At 49.9% G+C, this 21,281-nt stretch overlaps 1 protein-coding gene across 6 annotated transcripts in view; it reads right to left on the minus strand.

Moving 5' to 3' along the window:
• The window catches only part of GAS7 (growth arrest specific 7), a 201,908-nt gene that overhangs the window by 105,298 nt on the left and 75,329 nt on the right, over positions 1-21,281 (minus strand). For 2 of the 6 annotated variants that reach the window (XM_030295018.1, XM_030295016.1), the window contains exon 1: positions 13,726-13,826. The exons of 3 other annotated variants lie outside the window; for them this stretch is intronic. In XM_030295018.1, the coding sequence (XP_030150878.1) occupies positions 13,726-13,811 (86 nt within the window). In that variant the 5' untranslated portion in view covers positions 13,812-13,826. Of the gene's footprint in view, positions 1-13,725; positions 13,827-21,281 lie in introns of those variants that run through there. One more of the 6 variants, XM_030295020.1, reaches the window with a different exon arrangement.

Genomic DNA, 21,281 nt, shown 5'->3' on the forward strand with positions numbered 1-21,281 from the left:
CGAAACAGATACCTCGGGGAGCGTAAGACTCATGAATACCTTCTCACGGGTTTACTGTTTGTGGTTATCCTAGCGTCTCCAACCAGAGGCCCCTCGAGTTTGGCTTTATCGATGGTCTTCTATCATTGAGTCACTTATAAAAAGCACACAACATTCTTCCCCTTCTGGTCTCTGCAAATGGGTAGGTTTCTACATGAGAAGCCATAAGAGATGGTGGGAAACCCATGATCCCCAAACATAAAGACTGACAATCATTTCCACCGAGCTCCATTTCCCCGAGTTTCATGGAGTCGGATGCAGCCAACCTCCTTGTTATTATTCTTTGTTTCAGCCGAGTTTGAAGACTGTCAACCAACACAGGCCACGTGCGTGCGCTGTGGTCCCCCACCCTCTGCAGCACACATCTCGTCGTCTTATAATGATAACGGATACGGGAGACTGGCTACGGCCACGATTCACTTTCTATAAACGCTCTGTAGCCATGACGGGGAAAATCCTTCGCCAGACTGTGCGGTCTCTGGGGTGCGGGGTCTCGAAGACGCTCTCAGGCTGAAGGCAGCCCCCCTCGGCCACAGGATCAATCGGGCGATCTTTGCCCCGCTGCTGTTGTGGAAGATGAGGGCAGGTGTAACACAAAGGGACTTGGCTTGTGCAATGTGGAAGATACGGCACAGACATACACGACTGAAAAACAGAAGTAACTACACAAGGGAGTCTATCAGAAGTGCCAAACGAGAAGCCGGCAGACAATAAGAGCTTTCAGAATCCAGAGGAGGGAGGGACCGTTTTCGGCTGGGACGGTCAGAGAAGGCTTCTCAGAAGACACAGAAGTTTCCTGACAGCAGGGATGAAAAGGAAGGGCCTGACCAGAACAAAAGGACGTTAAGTGAGAAGTAGAATCGGCCTTGGGAACTGGGCAGACGTGGGGGATGTGGGAGGAAGTAAAAGTCAGTTCTGAAGGGGACGAGAGAAGCCGGAACCGGTCCCCGGGGAGACCCATCCGGCCGTGGTGGAAGCCACTTTGGGGATATGGGTAGAGTTCACTGCCTACACACTCAAGTTCCAAGAGCTTGATCAGGGCACAACCAGGCTGAGTCTGGCCCTTGACACGCGGAGCTGTGCTATCTGCCCAGAGACGGGGTGCAGTCTTCCGGGTGGACTCAGAGTTCATAAAGAAAAGAATGGATCGTGGAGCCCTGAGGTGGTCTCACTTATGCAGCAGAATTATTAGATCCTTCATGGGGGGCCTGTGTGGCTCAGTCGGTTGAATATCTTGACTCCTGATTTTGACTCAGGTCATGATCCCATGATCGAGCCCCACATCGGGCTCCAAATTGAGCGTGGAGCCTGCTTGAGCTTCTCTCTCTTTTTCTTTCTCTCTCTCTCTCCCCCAAAAATAAAAATAAAATAAAATAAAAAATATAAAATAAAATAAAATAAAGTGAAATAATAAAATATAAAATGAAATAAAATATAAAATAAAAAAATAAAATATTAAATAAAATAAAATATAAAGTGAAATAATAAAATATAAAACGAAATAGGGGCGCCTGGGTGGCGCAGTCGGTTAAGTGTCCGACTTCAGCCAGGTCACGATCTCACGGTCCGTGAGTTCGAGCCCCGCGTCGGGCTCTGGGCTGATGGCTCGGAGCCTGGAGCTTGTTTCCGATTCTGTGTCTCCCTCTCTCTCTGCCCCTCCCCCGTTCATGCTCTGTCTCTCTCTGTCCCAAAAATAAATAAACGTTGAAAAAAAAATTAAAAAAAAAAAATATAAAACGAAATAAAATATAAAATGAAATAAAATTTAAAATGAAATAAAAAATAAAATATAAAATAAAATAAATATAAAGTGAAATAGAAAATATAAAATGAAATAAAATAAAAAATAAATATAAAATAAAATATAAAATAAAATATAAAATAAATAAAATATAAAATAAAAAATAAAAAAAGAAAATATAAAAGAAAAGAAAAGAAAATATAAAGTAAAATGAAATAACACTACCAACAAAGAAAGACTGCCCCCTGACACTCCTTGGGCCCAATCCCTCCTCCCGAGAGCCCTCCATTAGCACATGCAGCATGCCTCGGTCCCCTCTCCGAGACCCTCCAAGGCAAAGACGGCCTTCGTCCTTTCTTCCCTCCAATGCAGCCCGGTGCCTCACACTCAGGGGCTGGCCCCATGATGGAAAACGAATGGAAGGGAGTTCTGGGAATGAGTCACAGAAAGCAAATAAGGACGGGATCAGAAGAAGAAATAGGTAGCTGTGTCCACGTGAGACGCGGAAGAAAACGCTCCCTGACTATGGGGAGGATGGTCCCCCCGCTGCCGATTCCAGAAAAAGGAGCATGGGAGTGAGGTGGGTGTGGAAATCTGGTCCCGAGCACGCAAGGAGCTGGTGAGCCTGAGGACACACAGGGACAGGAGGCAAGAGACTGAGACAGATGCCACTGTAGAAGAAGGTGAGGACAGAGGACAGGGCTGTATGCAGTGGCTGGCCCAGGCCCACTCGGCCCACGGATGGCTCTTATGAGGTGCCTGCACTCAACGTGGGTGGGTCCGAGGTCCCTCTAACGGTTTCCATGTGTCCATCCCATAAAAGACTCCCAAGGTCAAGCAGACATATCAGAAACGGCACCCACTTTAACAGGCTCCATCGAGACCCCAGAGATATCTTTGCTCTACGTCTCCCAAACTCCAGCTCAATGTCCCCCTGCCCCAGATCTGCCTTCGCTATGTATCAGCTGTACTATTATTTACCCAGAGTTGTTTTTTTTTTAACCTGTATTATAACGAGATTGACTTTAACCTGGTCCTAAGCCATAACATCCACGAAACATGGGATTCCCCCCCCATGACGTGCTTAAATAAACAGCACTCGAGAACTGCCACCACAACAGGTCTACGATCCCTCTGCCTAGCCTTGGGGGTACAATGAGCCCACTTGGCGAAACACCGTCTCAGGCCACGTGTAAAATTACCATTTTTACAGCCTTGAGTTGGTTTATAGGAGTTCTTTTTTGAAACCTGGCAAGCCAAGTTTAAGTTCTCCGCTAACCCCAGGCCCACGAAGGCAGGAGCGAGGTCCCGAGTGTGTGCCCAAGTCACCGCTGGGAGGCCCAGGAGGACCGTCAAGGGAAAGGCAGAGAGGACATCCCGTTAAGGGCCACGTGACAGTGCTGCGGGCACCTCTGTCACTTCCTTATTGAAGGAGGCAAGGAGGGGGAAAGAATGGGAAGGAAAAAATAAAACTTGCATAAGCTTCAAAAAAGGAAAGGGCGGGGGCGCTTGGATGGCTCAGTCGGTTAAGCGTCCAACTCTTGCTTTTGGCTCAGGTCCTGATCTCATGGTTTGTGAGTTCGAGCCCCACGTCGGGCTCTGTGCTGACAGTGTGGAGCCTGCTTGGGGTTCTCTCTCTCTCTCTCTCTCTCTCTCTCTCTCTGCCCCTCCCCTGCTCATGCTCTCTCTCTCTCTCAAAATAAATAAGCTTAAAAAAAAAAATAGTGGACAATCAGAATCAAAAAACAAACAAACAAAAAACCCCGAAACCTTGAGGACCATTAGGCCAGTGGAGTGAATGGGGACAGTCTTACAACCCAGAGACTGGTTGTGGGAAAAGACTAGTATTTTATACCCTCCTCTCTCTCTGTGTCTAATTTGAGATGTGGGACCTGCCCCCACCTGAGCACTGAGGCTGCCCGAGAACCTTTCTTCCCTCCCCACCATCCATTCCAGCTGCAGTGACTTCCAGAAAGCAGGTGAGCAGGGGGCTCGGGGCGGGGGTGGTGGTAACCATTCTGAAGGCGTGGATCCCACAGGCCAGGCCCAGTGAATTCGCCGAGCAGCAGCACACAGGTCTGGAACCGGGGAAGCTATGCTCGCTCACGCACGCCGCTGCTTGGGAACCTCAGGGAGGCAGGCAGCCAACAGCAGGACACAGGGGGGCCCCCAGTTTGAAAGCCAGAACTGGGCTGCGAGATGCGCCTATCACCGAACGCACGGGGACCTCAGAAGGGATTCAACCTTCCCCCGCGTGCACACAGGGTCAAGGCCAACGACACGTCACACGTACCGCGTCTGGTGGTTGTATGCAAAGTCAGCACAGATGTGGCCTTGTCTGAGACTAGAAAGGGGCACGGGAACGTGGGGAAAAGCGTGAGGAAGCACCGACCCAAGGGCTCGAGGAAGAGCACATCTCAGAAGGCAATTCAGAAGACAACACGGGGAAACTGCTAGAAAGCAAGCGGTCGTAACTCTCGTTGAAAGAGGAACAGAAAATCATAAACGGAAAAAGCCAACCAAAATAGAAAGGATGACACAAGCAAGAAGAGGAGGGTAAGGATTATACCAAAATTGCTCACCTAAAGCCACATGAGTGCTTGTGGGCAAAAAAAGATTAAAAAAAAAAAGTTAAATCAATAAAGTGCAGGTTACACTGAAAAGAATATATCCCTCAATGGCAAAGTTAAAAAAAAAAAAAAAAAAAAGGCAATGTACTAAGTGTAAGAGGCATTTCGTTAGAAAAGACCAGACCAGGGGTGCCTGGGTGGCTCAGCCGGTTGAGTGTCTGTCATTGGCTCAGGTCATGATCTCACAGTTTGTGGGTTCAAGCCCCACATCAAACTCTGAGCTGACAGGGTGGAGCCTGCTTGGGATTCTCTCTCTCCCTCTCTCTCTCTCTCTCTCTCTCTGCCCTTCCCTTGCATGCACACACACTTTCTCTCTCAAAATAAATAAACAAACACTTAAAAAAAGACCAGACCAGGGACTCCTGGGTGGCTCTGTCGGTTGAGCGTCCAACTTCAGCTCAGGTCACGATCTCGCGGTCCGTAAGTTCGAGCCCCACGTCAGGCTCTGGGCTGACGGCTCAGAGCATGGAACCTGCTTCGGATTCTGTGTCGCCCTCTCTCTCTGACCCTCCCCCGCTCATGCTCAGTCTCTCTCTGTCAAAAATAAATAAACATTAAAAAAAACTTAAAAAAAAGACCAAATAGACTAAAATCAATAATCAAATGCACAAATAGCTAAAGATAATTTAAAACTTCTTTTCAATGTTTTATTTATTTTTGAGAGAGACAGAGACAGAGTGTGAGCAGAATCCGAAGCAGGCTCCAGGCTCTGAGCTGTCAGCACAGAGCCCGACACAGGGCTCGAACTCACGGACCATGAGGTCATGACCTGAGCCAAAGTCAATGCTCAACTGACTGAGCCACCGAGGCGCCCTGATAATTTTAAAAGTCATGCACACAAAGCAGCAAAGAGAAAGGTTACCTGGGAAATCCGTTTCTCCTCAGACTTTTCTTCTGCTCCTGCTAAGAGCACTTCCCACTCGAACCCATGCTCCATAAGGCAGGGACTGACCAGGGCCTGGCGTCAGCCCTGTGAAAGTGCTAGAAAGTGCTAGAAAATGCTAGAAGGCATATCCCACCCAAGTCAAAGCTTCGCGGGGTGGTGGTGGTCATTTTGTTCATCACTATGGGAGTTGAATAAACTTTTGTTGAATGATGAAACAAAATGAGCTGCAAATAGAAGAGTTTTTTGGGGGCACCTGGGTGGCTCAGTCAGTTAAGCATCTGACTTTGGCTCAGGTCATGATCTCACAGTTCGTGAGTTCGAACTCCACGTCAGGCTCTGTGCCGACAGCTCGGAGCCTAGAGCCTGCTTCTGATTCTGTATCTCCCTCTCTCTCTGCCCCTCCCCTGCCCATGCTCTGTCTCTATTTCTCTCAAAAATAAATAAACATTAATTTTTTTTTAAATAGGAGTTTTTTTTTGTTCCAAACATCTGAGCTCCAAGATGCACGTGTCCAGCCAGATCGTATTAATATTTCACACGAAAGAGACAGAAAAGGTTCTCCAAGCATGCACCCCCCACACCCTCCAGGCACTGAGAGAGAAGTCAACATGAGGACGATGACGATGGGAAGTCACCGCATCGATGCACCTGTGAGGCCTCTCTTACTCAGTGCAGACCCCCAATTCAGAAATCAGGCGAACGGGTTTTCCGGCTCGTGCCCAGTGTCTCCCTCGGCCCTCCTCCTCTGCTTTGTGCCCACCCTGGAACCGGGCTCCGTATTTCTCCCGAGACATCCTGCAAGGCCAGCACAGATGAAGCCTCCCACTCCATGTGGGGAGCACCGCTCACCGAGGCGGTCTTTTCTGCCCAAGCACACGCTGACCCTGGGGTGGGTACTGGAGCTTTGGAGGCATTGGCTGGAAGCATCACTGAACAGAGTCTCTGTCTCTCCTCCACCCAAGCACCCAAGCAACGCAGCACATGTAAAGCATCACAGTGGCCACTCTGTCTGCCAAGGAGCTAGAAGATATTTAAAACTCACGTTGAATGAACCAAGCCTCTCTCCTGCCCAGATCAGGAAAGACCCACAAGCCCCCTCCTTCCTCTGCCAATGAAGCACCCAGAAAATGTGGCCCCAGGTTATCTGTGGGTTGTGGGGTTCCTCTGGATGTTTTCATCGTATTTCTTTTATCACATTTAAAATGTTAATTTATTTTTCATTTTAAAATTTTTTAACATTTATTTTTGCAAGAGAGAGAGAGAGACAGAGACAGAGTGAAAGTGGAGGAGGGGCCAAGAGAGAGGGAGACACAGAATCCAAACCAGGCTCCAGGCTCCAGGATGTCAGCACAGAGCCCGTCGCGGGACTTGAACTCACAAACCGTGAGATCATGACCTGAACTGAAGTTGGACACTTCACCGACTGAGCCACCCAGGCGCCCATAAATTTACTTTTACAATCAGGAAAACATTGCCTTCCCCCAAAATCGGCATGTACAGTTCTAAAATATACCATATGATCCCAATTATGTAGACAAATATATACAGAAAAAAAAAAAAAAAAAAAAAGAGGAATGAAAAGCATGCTGAATATTTTTTGTTTCTGCTTTTCTGTATTTTCCAAGTTTTCATAATGAGCAAATTGATTTTAACCCATTTTTTAAAAAAATCTTTATTCCATTATGAACTAACGTATGAATACAGCCTTATCTAAAGTAGGTAGATAGTATTTGTTAATAAAATCCCCCCTTGATATATCCCTTCTCAGTTGCCATCCCTAAAATGTACACTATCAGATTAGGATTCATTGTACTACCTTTCAAACGCTAAAGAAACATGGGGGTGGGGTTATTTTTGAGAAAATGAATTAAGACAAACAGTAAGGAACTTTCTGAACCAATGCAAGGCTGACATGAAAATTAGAGGTGGAAGGGACCCCACCGATCATTTGGTCCCATGCTACCATTTTACAGATTGGGAAACTGAGCCCAGAGACAGATGGGGATTGGATGCCAAGTGTCCCGCAGCCCAGTGCACAGGCCCCTCCTTCCTGCTCTCTGGCTGCCCTAAATCTTGATGCTGATGTTGCTGGCGTGGTTAGAAGACTATTCTAGTCAGACAGCACACCAAGAGCCAAAGCCCCACCTAGGTCGGCTCCCAGGCTGACCCCAACACTGCTCTGTGCAAGCCGACCTCTAAAGAGTCCAGCTGTCTGCTCTACAACGATAACTTCCCATCCCTTTGTGACCAGTGAGCCCCCTGTGAAGGGAGGGGGAACAGGGAGGAAACATCTGTGCACACAAGGGGAGTAGAGGGGAGTGAATAAAAGCACTTGATTTTCCCTTTGGCAAATCCTCTCCTGCCTATTTTTCCACTCATTGAAATGCAAAGCTCCATTCCCATGAAGGGGTCTGGAACATTCCAGAAACTTCTAGAAATCATAACCTCCCGCTCTGCAACAGGGATTCCCAAAAGAAGGTGTGCATGGATGTGTTGGTGTGTAGGTGAGGATAAAAAGCAGACACAACCCCCAGAAACCAGCCACAGGCATCCACTGGCTTGTCCCCAAACCCAGCATCTAACCGTCAGCCAGGCAGAGAGGAAGTCCCAGTATGTGCTCCATAGCTTTCCAGCCATGTAACCACAGACAAGACACTTCACCTCTCTGAACCTCATGTTTTTCTTTTTTGCATGTAAAAATGGAAACACCACCATCTCCTTCACAGAATTCTTGTAAAGATCGGACGACCGAAACGACGGTTAGCAACTCCATAAATGTTGGCTTTGCCCCACACCTTCCCATCCCCGTTAAATCACCGAGCAACCTTTGAAGAAAGTCGTCAGCTGAGGTCCCCAGCGCTGAGTCACTCGCATGGCCCTGACTGGGTTCTCCCCACAGCCTGGGCTGATCTGCGATGACACCTTCTCCCATTCCTGACACAGACCAAGCTCATCAAAAGAGCACGAGGAACAGTGTGTGAGATGAAATTACTACGCTCAGTGGACGAGATTAGAGTTTAGAGGACCACCAGGAAGGGGACAGAAAAACCCATGGAGCCAAGCCATGCTTGTCCACCAGAGCCGCGGGAAAAGCTGGCGACCCCAGCCAACCAGACCAAGAAACAAACACGGCCCTGGACGGGGTCTGCAACCCAGCCACACAAGTCCCCGGCAACCTTCCTGACGTGGCCTGAGAGTGTCTCCGCTGCCATGAGCAAAGACACCCCATAAGAACACCACCCCCCCCAACTTCAATCTCCAAAACACGGGACAGACTGGATGACAGGAAGGGCCAAGGGTCAGGTTTCTTTTTCCCACCACTCCACATCCCCAAAGTCGATCCCACCACCTGTAAGACCTTACCTTTCCCTTGTTCTTAGATGCCGAAGTGCGGTCGGGAACTTATACATATTGGTGCCTATTTGACCCTCACGAGAACGCTGGAGAGAGCTGTGCTTATTTTCCCCCTCCTAACTGAGTAAGCGGAGGTCTTCCCCAAGGTCTTACAGCTAACGAGACACAGAACCCAGAGTCCAAGAACAGCGCGATCCTCGCTCCCCCCAGGTTCCTCCGCAGTATCCAAGAATCCTCTATCCAAGGGCAGATACTCCAGAGGGAAGTTACAGTGAGGCCGTGACCAGCCACGACCCTAACTCTCAACTTCACGTGGTGGAAGGTGGTGGCTGACTGCCCAAGGGGGTGGGGGGAGGGGTTCCTCTGCTAACCGGAGAGAGAGGCGCCAGAGGAGGGAAGGAAAACGTCAACATAAGCATCTCCACGGACAAGAGCCCTGACCGTGGCCAGGGCAAACAGCATAAAGAAGCAGAATCAGCCTGGAAGCTCAGCCTGGGTTCAAAGCTCCGGGATGGGGACCCACCTTGCTTTGCCTCACTTCTTGCCGTCCCCTGGGGATGCAGCCCCCTGACCCCAGCCCCACCTTCCCTCTCGTGTGAGCTGGTCCATTCCTACCTCCATGGCCGCCCTTCTTGGCATGGCTTATGCCGAGCGGTCCTCACTCCCTGGAACAAGAATGAGGTCCTACTCCCGTGTGTCCCCAGACACAGAAAACACACCCAATGAATACGTGTGGAATCAAAGGACTCCCCCCGAGTCTCTCAGGAGGATTTAACAGCGCGCCCCCCTAGAAAGCTGGTGTCTTACCTTCCTGAGATTATCTGGGCACCAATTCAAGAGTATGGAAAGAGAGGAAGACAAAAAGGTAAAGGCAGAGCCCATGTGTTTATCTATTCTACACCAGGAGAGGACTTAGATACTGAAATGCTGTCTAGGGCCCCCACATCACAAATGAACCAGACAGGCTGGGGTCGGGGGGATGGGAAGGGTCATCAATGGCTTGTCTGGGTCTCTGACACCAGCCTCTCAAGGGCCTAGGGTCCTCCAAATAAATACATTCAGAAAAGAAGTGCTCTCTCAGTCGCTGAAATTGGCCACAGTGTAATTAAAGATTTTTTAGCCGGAGGGAAAGCGGACAGGGGCCAGATATGATCATCTATGAAAAGCAGTCTGAGCGATCGATGCCTGATGTGAAATGTATGCATGTGGTTGGCTCTTACTCATACTTTTTACAGAACGGGTATGTTATTTTCACCCAAGGACTCCCAGCCCATGAATGCCTGGCCACCTCTGATAACGCTTGAGCGCCCAAGCTGATCTCTCTCTCTCTCTCTCATCACTCAATCCGCTGGCCTTGTCTGCTAGGGTCACACGCCACTTCTCCCATAGGAACAGAACCCAGTGAACATCTTAATCGCCAAGACAGTCCAAGGCATTAGGGCTTATTCACCAATGTGCACCGAGGGGACCCACAGATGGAAGCAGTGAATTGCGGGTGGCTGGACAAAAAGGGATCAAGATTTGCTGAGATCCTAAAAACGGAAAAACTCCTCCTGCCCTCACTCTGGAGTGGTGTGGGGTGAACCCCTTAACTCCTTCTCTTTGGCTAGGGATCCCCCCCTTTCCTCCTCTCTTGGTCTTGAAAGGATGGAAAATGACAGTAACAGGTGTAGGCACTCCAACCATACCCTGAACCTCAGATATGGAGAACATTCCCCCCAAAGGCAGCAGAACACACAATTCTTCTCGAACGCACATGGAACGTATTCCGGGACAGATCAACTGTTAGGCTCCAAAATAAGTCTCAATAAATTTCAGAAGACTGAAACCCTATATCAAGCCTCCTGCTCTGCCACAATGGTAGGAAACTAAAAATCCATTAGAAGGAGAAAACCAGAAAAAACACGCACAAAAAATGCAAGGAAATGAAACAACATGCCCCTGTATGACCTGTTTGTCATCACACAGAGGAGAAAGCAAGTTAATGCCTGAAGACAAAAACAGAAATACGATACAAAAAAAAAAAAAAAAATCCATGGGATGCGGCAAAAGTAGTTCCCAGAGGGACATTCGTAGCAATACAGGCCTACCTCGATAGGCAAGAAAAATCTCCAACAATCTAATTTTGCACCTGAAGGAACTAGACAAAGAACAAATGAAGCCTGACGTTCGCAGAAGGAAAGAAGTAATAAAGCTCAGAGCAGAAATAACAGACCTAGAGAGTATTACGCTAAGTGGAAGGAGTCAGACAGAGAAAAGACAAATAGCATCTCGTTTCAGTCATACGTGGAATCTAAAAAGCCAAAAACAAACAAACGAAAAAAGAACAAACAAAACAATATAAAAGCAAACTCATAGATACAGAAAACCCACTGATGTTGACCAGAGGGGAAGGGGGTTTGGGGTGGGCAAAAAGGGCGGACGGCTCAGTGTGTGGTGATGAATGTCAACCAGACGCTGGGGGGAGGTGATCACTCTGTAGTGCACACAGGTATCGATTTATGATGTCGTGCACCTGAAACCTGTATGATGTTATATCCCGATTTTACCTCCATTTTTAAAAATGAACAATGGCAACCGTTTCATCATCGGTCACAGTGCTGGTGAGCAGCGGAGCCGGGGGTGGGGACCGCGGCACACTGGAAAATCCACCCCTCGTCATCAGGGTGTTGACACCACGCCGGGCTGCCGAGGCTTGGTGTCACCGAAGCTACTCATTTTTGGCAAGAGCAGCCGGGTATCTGAATTTCCGGTGTGAAATCTGGTGATTCGTCGACTTTGGCGAACCAACCCAACGATTCTAAAACGAAACCGTGGGCAAAAACAAAACAGAGCGACACAACCTCCCACAGTCCTGAACTTGATTGTGCCCGCTGGCCACCAGGGCGCAGCTCCTCGCGTTAATTGCTGGGTATCTGTGTAAGCGGCGGATTGAAGGGAGGGTTCTCTGGCTTTAAAGAATTGAGTAGCACCTCCTAGACTAAGAGTAGGAATCAACGCTTTCACCCTCCGCTAACCGTCCCTCTGCTGCCACCTGTTACCACCAACACCCCCTGCTGGGTGCAGCTGGCCGTCAGTTTCCGGGGTTTCCAAGGGCTGCAAACGCGTGGCCAACTTCCTCTCGCCCCAGAGCTACACGCCCCCACCCCCACCCCCAGCCTGGGTCCGACCTTCCTTGGAAGGGAAGCACAGGACAAGATTTCTGGGGCACGAGGGACTCTGAAAGTCTGTCCTGCTCTGTTTATGGGAAGGTGGCACCCCATCAGCTGATGAGAAGGTTTGGAAGGGGAGGAGAGGGGGTGGGGAAGAGAAAGAGCCTACAGAGTGAGGCACGTGCCACCAGTCGTGCACTGAGCAATCTGATAGATCAGAGATTTGGGGAACCCAGGAGAAAGTGAGCCGGGCACAGCCACCTTGCGGAGCACAGATGCTCATCCACGAGTCCAAAGGCAAGACGACACAGTTGCCCCCGTGAGCAGAGAGACTCCCCTTGGGGCGGCAAGACCGAGTCCTGGGGACCCGGCACCCTTGGGACACGGTCAATGCCCGGCGGGGAGGAAGGCTGGATCCGTCCTCGCGGAAGGAGCGAGCAACCCAAATCTGCAGGGCTCTGGAGCCTGGAAACGTGTCCTGGGGCCCCCCGGGGTGAATGCACGGTGATGGGGACAGTCACTGCAGGAATCACGGTGTCCTTCTCAATCTGGCCACAGGGAGCTCTCCTCCTGACCTCAGACTCCGGGAGAAGAGCTAGGATCTCCCCGTCCCCGGACCTCACACTTTCTCACCTACCCCGCAGCATGTGGCAGCACAACAAGCTTTCCAAAACACCATGCTTGCACGGGGCTCCCCCCGAGAACTTAAGAGTCCTCCGAGTCTTTTGTTTTGGAGAACAGGGACCGAGTCTCTGGATTCAGTGCACTTAAAATATGTGTCGAACGTGCGATGTCAAAGAAGAGGGGGCCCGAATGAGACTTTCTAATAACGATGCTGCGTTTTGCCACGAAACCCAATCTTCAGAGAAGTCCTCTGCTCTCTGCAGCACCCCCCGCCCACCTCCCTGCCATGGGGGTAACGGAGCTGTGTGGATGCCTTTCTTTCCCAAACGGCTCTGCGCCCAGATGCATCGCACCCCCATCGGGGCCCGAACACGGTCCCCGACAGGTTCACGCCGGCCGTGACCGTGACTTAACCACAACAGAGCTGGGGAAGAGATCGCACATCCCCAGGGCCCGGGTGGGGAACTCGAGAGAGGCTGGCACGACCGTCAGACCTGCGGCTGCATCCACGTGAATCTGAGTTTCCTCGACTGCCGCCTGCACGGACTTTCCAGAAGCCTGAGTGGGTTCAGGCGCCGTTATGTAATCCTGTGTTTGTTACATGCCCCACCCCCCGCGATTTACGCCACCCTCTCTGCACCCCCTGTAGCTCCGTTGTGTATACCCAACGGCCGCCCTGACCCCACGGCAGAATGTGCCCCCACACGGTACACGTGCGCCAGTCAGAAGATCCCCATGGACCTGGCTGCCGTCCCACTCTCTGCCTGACTGGCTGTGTGACATCTGGCAGCTCACAGCGCCTCTCTGGGCTTCCCCCTCATCTAGAGCTGGAGGGAGCTGAACCCGCTGATTCCTGAAGCCCCTTCCGGGCCCCTGCTGAGGATTCTATCAGCGCCATCTGGAACCACTGTGCCCCGGCGAGGACTGGCCACACTCAAGAATTAAGAAGAAGCAAAACAGAGGCGGCAAAGAGCCAGGGCAGGGAGCCAAGGGGAGTTGAAGGCAACAGGAAAAACTTGCTTTCCACTGAGCTCACCCTCAGATACCACCCCGGCCCCAAAGTGGCTTGGTCTTTCCAGAGCCTTGGGTCCCCAAGCCACCCGGACTCTAGGAAGGCATGAGGACGGCAGTCAGGTGCGCAAACAGCAGAACCACCCTGGGTCGCTCCAAAGCAGCACCAAGCACCTGCCCACGGAGGCTCTCCAGCGCTGGCTTCTCTCCCCCAGGTGTGGCGGGCTACCTGGCTCTCACGGGGCTCCACTGAGCGCTTCGAGCACCTGCCCGGGGGTTCCCACTCACCTCAGCCCCACAGCCCTTCCTCTTGCAAAGCGGACACGCTGGTCATTTTCTGCCACCGTCTCCACATCCGCTGCTTCCTGTGGCATCAGCTAATTCACTGTGCAAAGCAGCATTTATATATAGAAAGTTGCAGCCACGCAGGTTAGCATTAAAATAGAGACTTGGCGTTGCCGTGGCAACCAAACAAATGATATTCAAAATGAAAGAGAAGTATTCTGCAATCGGGAAAGCATGTCCACGGCCTTCCAGGGCAGCTGCGCCCTGTCCCCTCGAGGGCGGGTGGGACGGCCTCCCGAGAAAGGACCTTCCCATTAAGTCACCCGCTCTGGTTTCGGCAGTGACCACGACCCCCGCTCTGCACAAGCTCCTTCCTAAAGCCGGCTCCTGCCTGGAGCAGACCCGAGGCCAAGGCACCCAGGGAGTATGATGATCTTGACCAGGTATACCGATTTGCAAAAGCTCTACTCCTCAAGCACCGAGGGGAAGCAACTTGTGGCCGCGGTGCCATCAGCAAGGACGCTTCTGGAAACAAAAGTGGCTCCTGCCCCAGGCCGGCCACGGCCCGCCACAAGCTCATCGCGGTGGGGTGCTTCATCCCCTCGGGGCCTCAGCCTACAAATAAGGGCGCCGGGGGCAGAGGGGTATGGAGAAGCAGCCCAGTGCTTTCTGCCGCTGTGATGCTAAGATGTGCGCCTTTCCTCTGTCATCTCTTCTTTCTACTTCCGTCTCCCGGGGCACAAGCCTGGCTCGGCTGCACGGGCCCTGGATGTTGCTGGAGCTCCAATCACATACAGAAGCCCCGGCTTCCCAGCTCCTGCTCAGCACAGCCTTCAAGGCAAAAGATCTGAATCCAAGAAGCCACCAGGAGGCTGGGGGGCCTTGGACTCCGAGCCTGCCTGAGATTCCTTCACACATTTTCAAATCAGGCATGATCCCGGGGCGCCCGGGTGGCTCAGTCGGTTAAGCGTCCGACTTCGGCTCAGGTCATCATCCCGCGGTTCGTGAGTTCGAACCTCGCGTCGCGCTCTGTGCTGACAGCTCGGAGCCTGGAGCCTGCTTCGGATTCTGTGTCTCCCTCTCTCTCCCTCTGCGCCTCCCCCGCTCACGCTCTCTCTCTCTAAAATAAACATTAGTAAAAATTTTAAAAATAATTAGTTTAATTTAATTATGAATGATCTAGAAAGACTACAAATAAAAAGAATGACAACCCCAAGTGCCAGCAAGGACACAGAGCGGCTGGAACTCCTACACACCAATGTGGGAACGCAAAATGGCACCCCGCCCCTCTGGACAGTCGTGGAGCACCCACCATACGAGCCAGCCATCCCGCTCTCAGGTACGCGCCCAGGAGAAAGGGAAACATATGTCCGCACCAAGTCTTACACAGGAACGTACATATGGCAGCTTTATTCGTCATAACCCCGAAGTGGAAGAAACCCAGAGGCCATCAACAGGGAATGATGAACCGCCACGGTACATCCATACGATGCGTCGCTGTTCCCAATACAAAGGAACCAACTACTGATCCGTGCAGCGACCTGGATGATGTCACAGGTGTCTGTTAAGAAGTCAGTCTCAAAAGGTTACATACCGTACGATCCTGTTTACATGACACGCTCAAAAAGAAGAGCTATAGGGCTGGATGGCTCATGAGGGGTTGGGGGAGATGGGGTATGAGAGCATAGGGAGAGCACAAGGGAGGTTCTTGGGGGGGACGAATTATTCTATATCTTGGGTAAGAGTGGGGTTACATGAACCCATATATATGTAGAACTATACCCCTTAAAAACAATTTTACGGGGCGCCTGGGTGGCGCAGTCGGTTAAGCGTCCGACTTCAGCCAGGTCACGATCTCGCGGTCCGTGAGTTCGAGCCCCGCGTCGGGCTCTGGGCTGACGGCTCGGAGCCTGGAGCCTGTTTCCGATTCTGTGTCTCCCTCTCTCTCTGCCCCTCCCCCATTCATGCTCTGTCTCTCTCTGTCCCAAAAATAAATAAACGTTGAAAAAAAAAAAATTAAAAAAATAAAAAATAAAAAAAAAAATAAAAAAAAACAATTTTACTTATTTATGTATTTATTTATTGTTTGTTTATTTTTGAAAGAGAAAGAGAGAGAGCACGCGAGCAGGGGAGGGAGAGGAGCAGAGAGAGAGGAAGACACAGAATCCGAAGCAGGCTCCAGGCTCTGAACCATCAGCACAGGGCCCAACATGGGGCTCGAACACACGAACCACCCAGATCGTGACCTGAGCTGAAGTCGGACGCTTAACTGCCTGAGCCACCCGGGCGCCCCGAGATCATGCCTGATTTGAAAATGTGTGAAGGAATCTCAGGCAGGTTCGGGGTTGTCCAAGCCCCCAAAATACCCAACACCTCCAAAATAGTCAATTTTACTGCGTAACAACTGAAAAAAATATTGCTGCTTTCAGCTTGGGGGAAAAAAAAGTCCCAGAAGATGACAGTCTCTTTGTAGCAGTCTTCAGATCAAACGTGGGGTCCCCATGCACAAACCGTAGGATCCTAAGAACCGTTCGTTATCAGTTCCAATTTTCGTTACAAAGACCCTCTTCTTGTCCTAGAACAACGGTTCTCAACCTCGGACCAGCCACGTCAGCATCACCTGGGAATTTGTCGAGAAGTATAAACCCTTGGGTCTCATCCTAGCCCTCCTGAATCAGAAACTCCAGGGGGTAGGGGTCCTGTTGCCCATTTTAACAAGCCCTCCTGCTGAAAGATTCTCACGCATGCTGAAATTTGGGAACCCCGGCCTCTATATGCCGGTTAGGTCCAGCGAGGCCAGCCCAACCCGGAATGGTCTGACCCGCGTCCCTTCAATATCAAAACACCGTAGAAACAGACAATGTCTTTTCTCCACATCCTATTTGCTTCAGGACTTTTCCTTTTTGTAATTTCTTTTCTGAAATTACACCTGCAAGGAAGCACCTGCAAGGAAGACGTAAGGGGCCACAGCTCTATGTGACCACCTGAAGCGGCAGGTAACATGGAACCACCTGCTGTTTCTTCCCGCTGGGAGAAAGAGTGGCTGTTACCGTGGCCATGCAAATCCACTCCTCCCTTCTCACCCGGCCCAGCTCCCGGGCCAGGACCAGAACCGACCTTGCCAGCCTCCTTCCCGCTCAGCTCCTGGAGCGCTTCGCAAATCAAAGGGGACCTCGTGGTCGTCCCGATGAACCCTGGAAAGGCACCACTTCCTTCTTAGGCCAGAACAACAACTTCAAAGCCGCTTTTTCTGGGTTTCTGGCTCCAAAGCCACACAGAGATGACGGATCACAAAGAAGAAATCAGAACCATATGAATGTCATATTCAGCAAAATAAACAGAATCATAGCATCAGGGTTGGGTCCAGGGGGCTGCGTGTCTGGCCCAGAGCCCGGGCTTGGTGGCCCCTAGCATGGGCCGGGCTCCCCGGCCTCTCCTCCCCGCCCACGACTCCCACACACAGAGCCAAAGGCGCCCAGCGTGCCGTCCCTCCTCGCCGAGGCCCCCGCTAGCAATGCTGCTTTGCCTGACATTTCAATGTTTTATGGAGTTTTTATATTCTCTTTTATGGTTTTCAGCTCAGCTTCTTTTCTAGTTCTGTCCAAATATGCACAAGCACCAACATGAACGTTGTGCCATTAATGACAGTGTGACAGCTCCAGGAGCCTCTGGTGGGGGGCAGGGGGGGTTGGGGGGTGAGTTGGGGGAGCGGCCATGGCACCCACTCCCTTTTATACCACTGGTTTCCCCCAGAGCTAATCCTGATGGGCGTCCTCACTGCCAACCTCATTCTCATTGCAGAACAGAGAAACCCTCTCCTCTCACTGCTTCTAGGGAAACAATATGGCGCTCCACAGAGCCAGCGTTTCTGAACCAGGGGGATTCCGGAGACTCTTCCTCATTGTCACACTGGGGGTGGGAGAGGCGGGCGGTGTGCCTGTTTCCTACCGCCACTGAAACAAGTAACCACAGACTTTGTGGCTCAAGACCACACAAATTGATTATCTGAGAGTTCTAGATTTATTATCTAGAGCTCAGAGATGGATCTCACTGGGCTAAAACCAAGGCGTCCCTTTGGCTCTGTTCCTTGTGGAGGATCCAGGGAAGAATCTGTCCTCTGGTCTTTGTCAGCTTCTAGAGGCGGCGTGCACTCCTTGGTGGCTGGCCCCCTTGCTCCAACTTCAAAGCCAGCAATGGTCTGTCCAGGCCTCTCTGGTTCTCTCTCCCTCTGCTCCCTTCCTCTTCCACTTATAAGGACATTTCAGATTATATTGGGCCCGCTTGGATAATGCAGACATCTGATCTACCTCAATTCCCTCTCGCCATGTAACTACATATTCACAGGTTGCAGGGACTAAGACGTGGGCATCTTGGATGTGTGTGCATGGGGGTGGAGGCAGTCAAGATTATGCTTACCACAGGGAGCTCCAGGCATCTAATAAGAGAAAGGAAGGGATCCTGTTAAACAGCCTACCATGCAAAAGACCATTCACCCACAACAAAGAATGATCTGCCCCAAATGTCAATTGTGCCGAGGTTGAGAAACCCTGGGACAGCCTAACGCTGACTGGGCCTTAGCCGGTCCCAGGGATGCTGACTCAAGTCTATTCCCACAGAGAGGTCAACTATAGGGTTTTTGGGGATCACAGGGAAGCTGTGACCCACAATTAAGGAGGAATGTTTTTATCATTCTATTAAATACTTTAATGTAGAGTCTGTAACTATTCCAGTATCATCCTCAAATGCCTCTCATTTGATATACAGAAAATACAGACTTTAAAAACACGTAACATGCATCTTGCTTCCGGAAGGCACATAGACAGAGTGGATACAGATGATCTGAATCCCTTTATGCAAAGAGATTAAGAGGTACGAACCTCCATTTATAAAATAAATAAGTCACGGGGATATAAAGTATGGCACTAATACTGTAATAATGGCGTGTGGTGGCAAATCCGATGCAGCCAACGTTTTGTAACGTATAAAAATAACAAACGCACCTGAAACACAGTAATATGTGCTGGGTAGAAGTCAATAAAAAATTAATAAACTTCTTTATGTGACTAACTTCAAATAACACGGCTAATTCTGCTTTGCTGATGGGCTGCCTTTTGGTCTCAGAAATTGCTGAACTGGGGTGTTGGGTGGGGGGATGGGCTAAATGGGGGACGGGCATTAAGGAGGAGGGCACTTCTTGGGATGAGCACTGGGCGTCATAGGTTAAGTGATGAATCGCTAAATTCTACTCCTGAAATAGATACATACTACTGTTTTCAGGAGAATACTCCTGCAAAAAAAAAGAATACTAAAATAAAATAAAATAAAATAAAATAAAATAAAATAAATAAAATAAAATAAAAAATAAAACAAAATAAGATAAAATAAATAAAATATAAAATATAAATGAAATAAAATATTAAATAAATAAAATAAAAATAAATAAACATAAAATAAAAATAAAATATAAATAAAAATAAAATAATAAAATAAAATATAAAATATAAAATATAAAATAAAAATAAAATAAAATAAATAAAATACTAAAATAAAAGATAAATAAAAATAAAATAAATAAAAGATAAAATAAAAATAAAACAATAAAATAAAATATAAAATAAAAATAAAATAAATAAGATATAAAATAAAATAAAAATAAATAAAATATAAAATAAAATAAAATAAAATCTAAAATAAAATCAAAAATAAAATAAAATAAAATAAAATAAAATAAAATAAAATCAAAATAAAATAAAATAAAATTGCTGAGTTAACAAGCCAGCACCACTCACATCCCCATACTCTTCCTTCTGCCGGAAGAACTGACCCACCAGTAGCTGGTGAGAATTCCCAATGACCCTGCAGACCTCAGTCCCCACACCAAATGCCCTCTTGAGCCCCAGACTCCTGCAGGTCCCTAGGACAGTCCTGCACTCTCGGGGTGAGGCCTGCAGACAGCAGAGGGCTGTCCCCTGCTCCCCTGAGGATGGTTCCCCAGGAAGGGTACCCTCCCCCTAACCCCAAGGTCCCGTCTGCCGGCTGAGTTTCCCAGGGGGTATCCAGAAGGGGCGGCAGAGAGTGACTCTGGTGGTTTCACAGGGATTTCCCTGCAGGGACAGGTAGGCAGGGCCTCCTTTGGTCTGACAAAAGGATTCCCCCTCTCCCCCCCACCCCCGCCATCAAAGTGAGGAGCAGAGGCTTGGAAGCACCTGGCATGATTATATGTGCACCCACGTGTGTCCCTGTGCCCTATACCCCAGGCGAGCCCCTGCTATCCTGCCCTCTCTGCTTGACACAGCAAAGTCTTTATTTATTATTTAACTCCTCACCTGCAACCATCCAGATTCTCTGCCAAAGCCACATCCCTGCCCCAAAGCAGGGACACAATGTCCTCATGAAGCCCTGATAACCACGTCTAAGATACTTCAGGCCCGGGGACCACCTCATCGAAATGTCACCCACAGAGCACACGGATTTGTTCAATCGTCCGTCCAGCCAATGCTCGCTGCTGCGCATTTACAACGCGCTGCATAACTTTCGCGATCTGGACGACAGAAGGCCTTGCCCACAGGGAGCTCAAATCCAAAGTGGGAAGAATGACCCTGCTGTAAGCACTGACGTGCATTATCTCATTTAATATCCACGCCAACATAGAAGGCGGGTAACCTGAAATCGTCTCTATTTTCAGATCATCGCGAGCACAGCAGGAAGCTCCTATGTGACGCTTAGCACGGGCCTGACTGTTCTCATCCGTTTACACACGTTCGAGCTTCCCTCTGCCCCGTGAGGTTGGTTCTGTAATTATACCCATTTTACAGGGGAGTAAAACTGAGGTTCAAACTGTCGGCAGCGTGCCCCAGGTGTGTGCAGGCATTCATAGGCTTGTGAATGGCAGGCAGCACCAGGCTCGGCCAAATGCCTCTTTGAGGACACCCAGCCCCGGGTTCCCACTTTGGACGGGGAGCCAGGGGCAGAGAGGAAGGGCTTTCTGTCCTGGAGCCATAGCAGTCTCTTTGTCGCTCAGACCCCAGTGAGTCACCTCCCTCCAGAGATATCGCCAAAGAGAGCCCCGCTGTAGTGGGGGGCCGGAGGGGCTCATCCCCAGTCCCTTTTTTCACTTCTCAAACACAGCTTTTGCCAGAGCCCAGGTAGTCATGTAAATGCCAACAGAAGTCCAAAGATGCTTGGATAATGGGATTTTCAAATACACCAGAGCTTCCCGGCCCTCTCACTCAACCTCCACACGCTGGGAGCCCGCTTTGTGACCCGTGGGGTCTGAGAGTCTGGCTTCCATGCTTGGGATTCTCGTGGCAGAGGCCGGGGCACAAGGAGAGCCTCGACGGCGTGGTCTGGCATTTCTAAGCCCGCCGTGGCCGATCCGGTGGCCTAGAAACCGCGTGGGCTCCAAAGGCGTCCTGCCAGGCTCGAGAACCACAGCTAGGAGTGGATATTATGTCATTTGGAAAACGGGTCTTCGCAGATGTAATTAAGGGCTTTGAGATGAGGAGGGTATAGCCTGCAGTGTCCTGGTGTACCCTAAATGCAATCCCCAGGGTCTTTCT

Source organism: Lynx canadensis, chromosome E1, assembly GCF_007474595.2.
Source record: "Lynx canadensis isolate LIC74 chromosome E1, mLynCan4.pri.v2, whole genome shotgun sequence".
Classification (NCBI taxonomy): Eukaryota; Metazoa; Chordata; class Mammalia; order Carnivora; family Felidae; genus Lynx; species Lynx canadensis.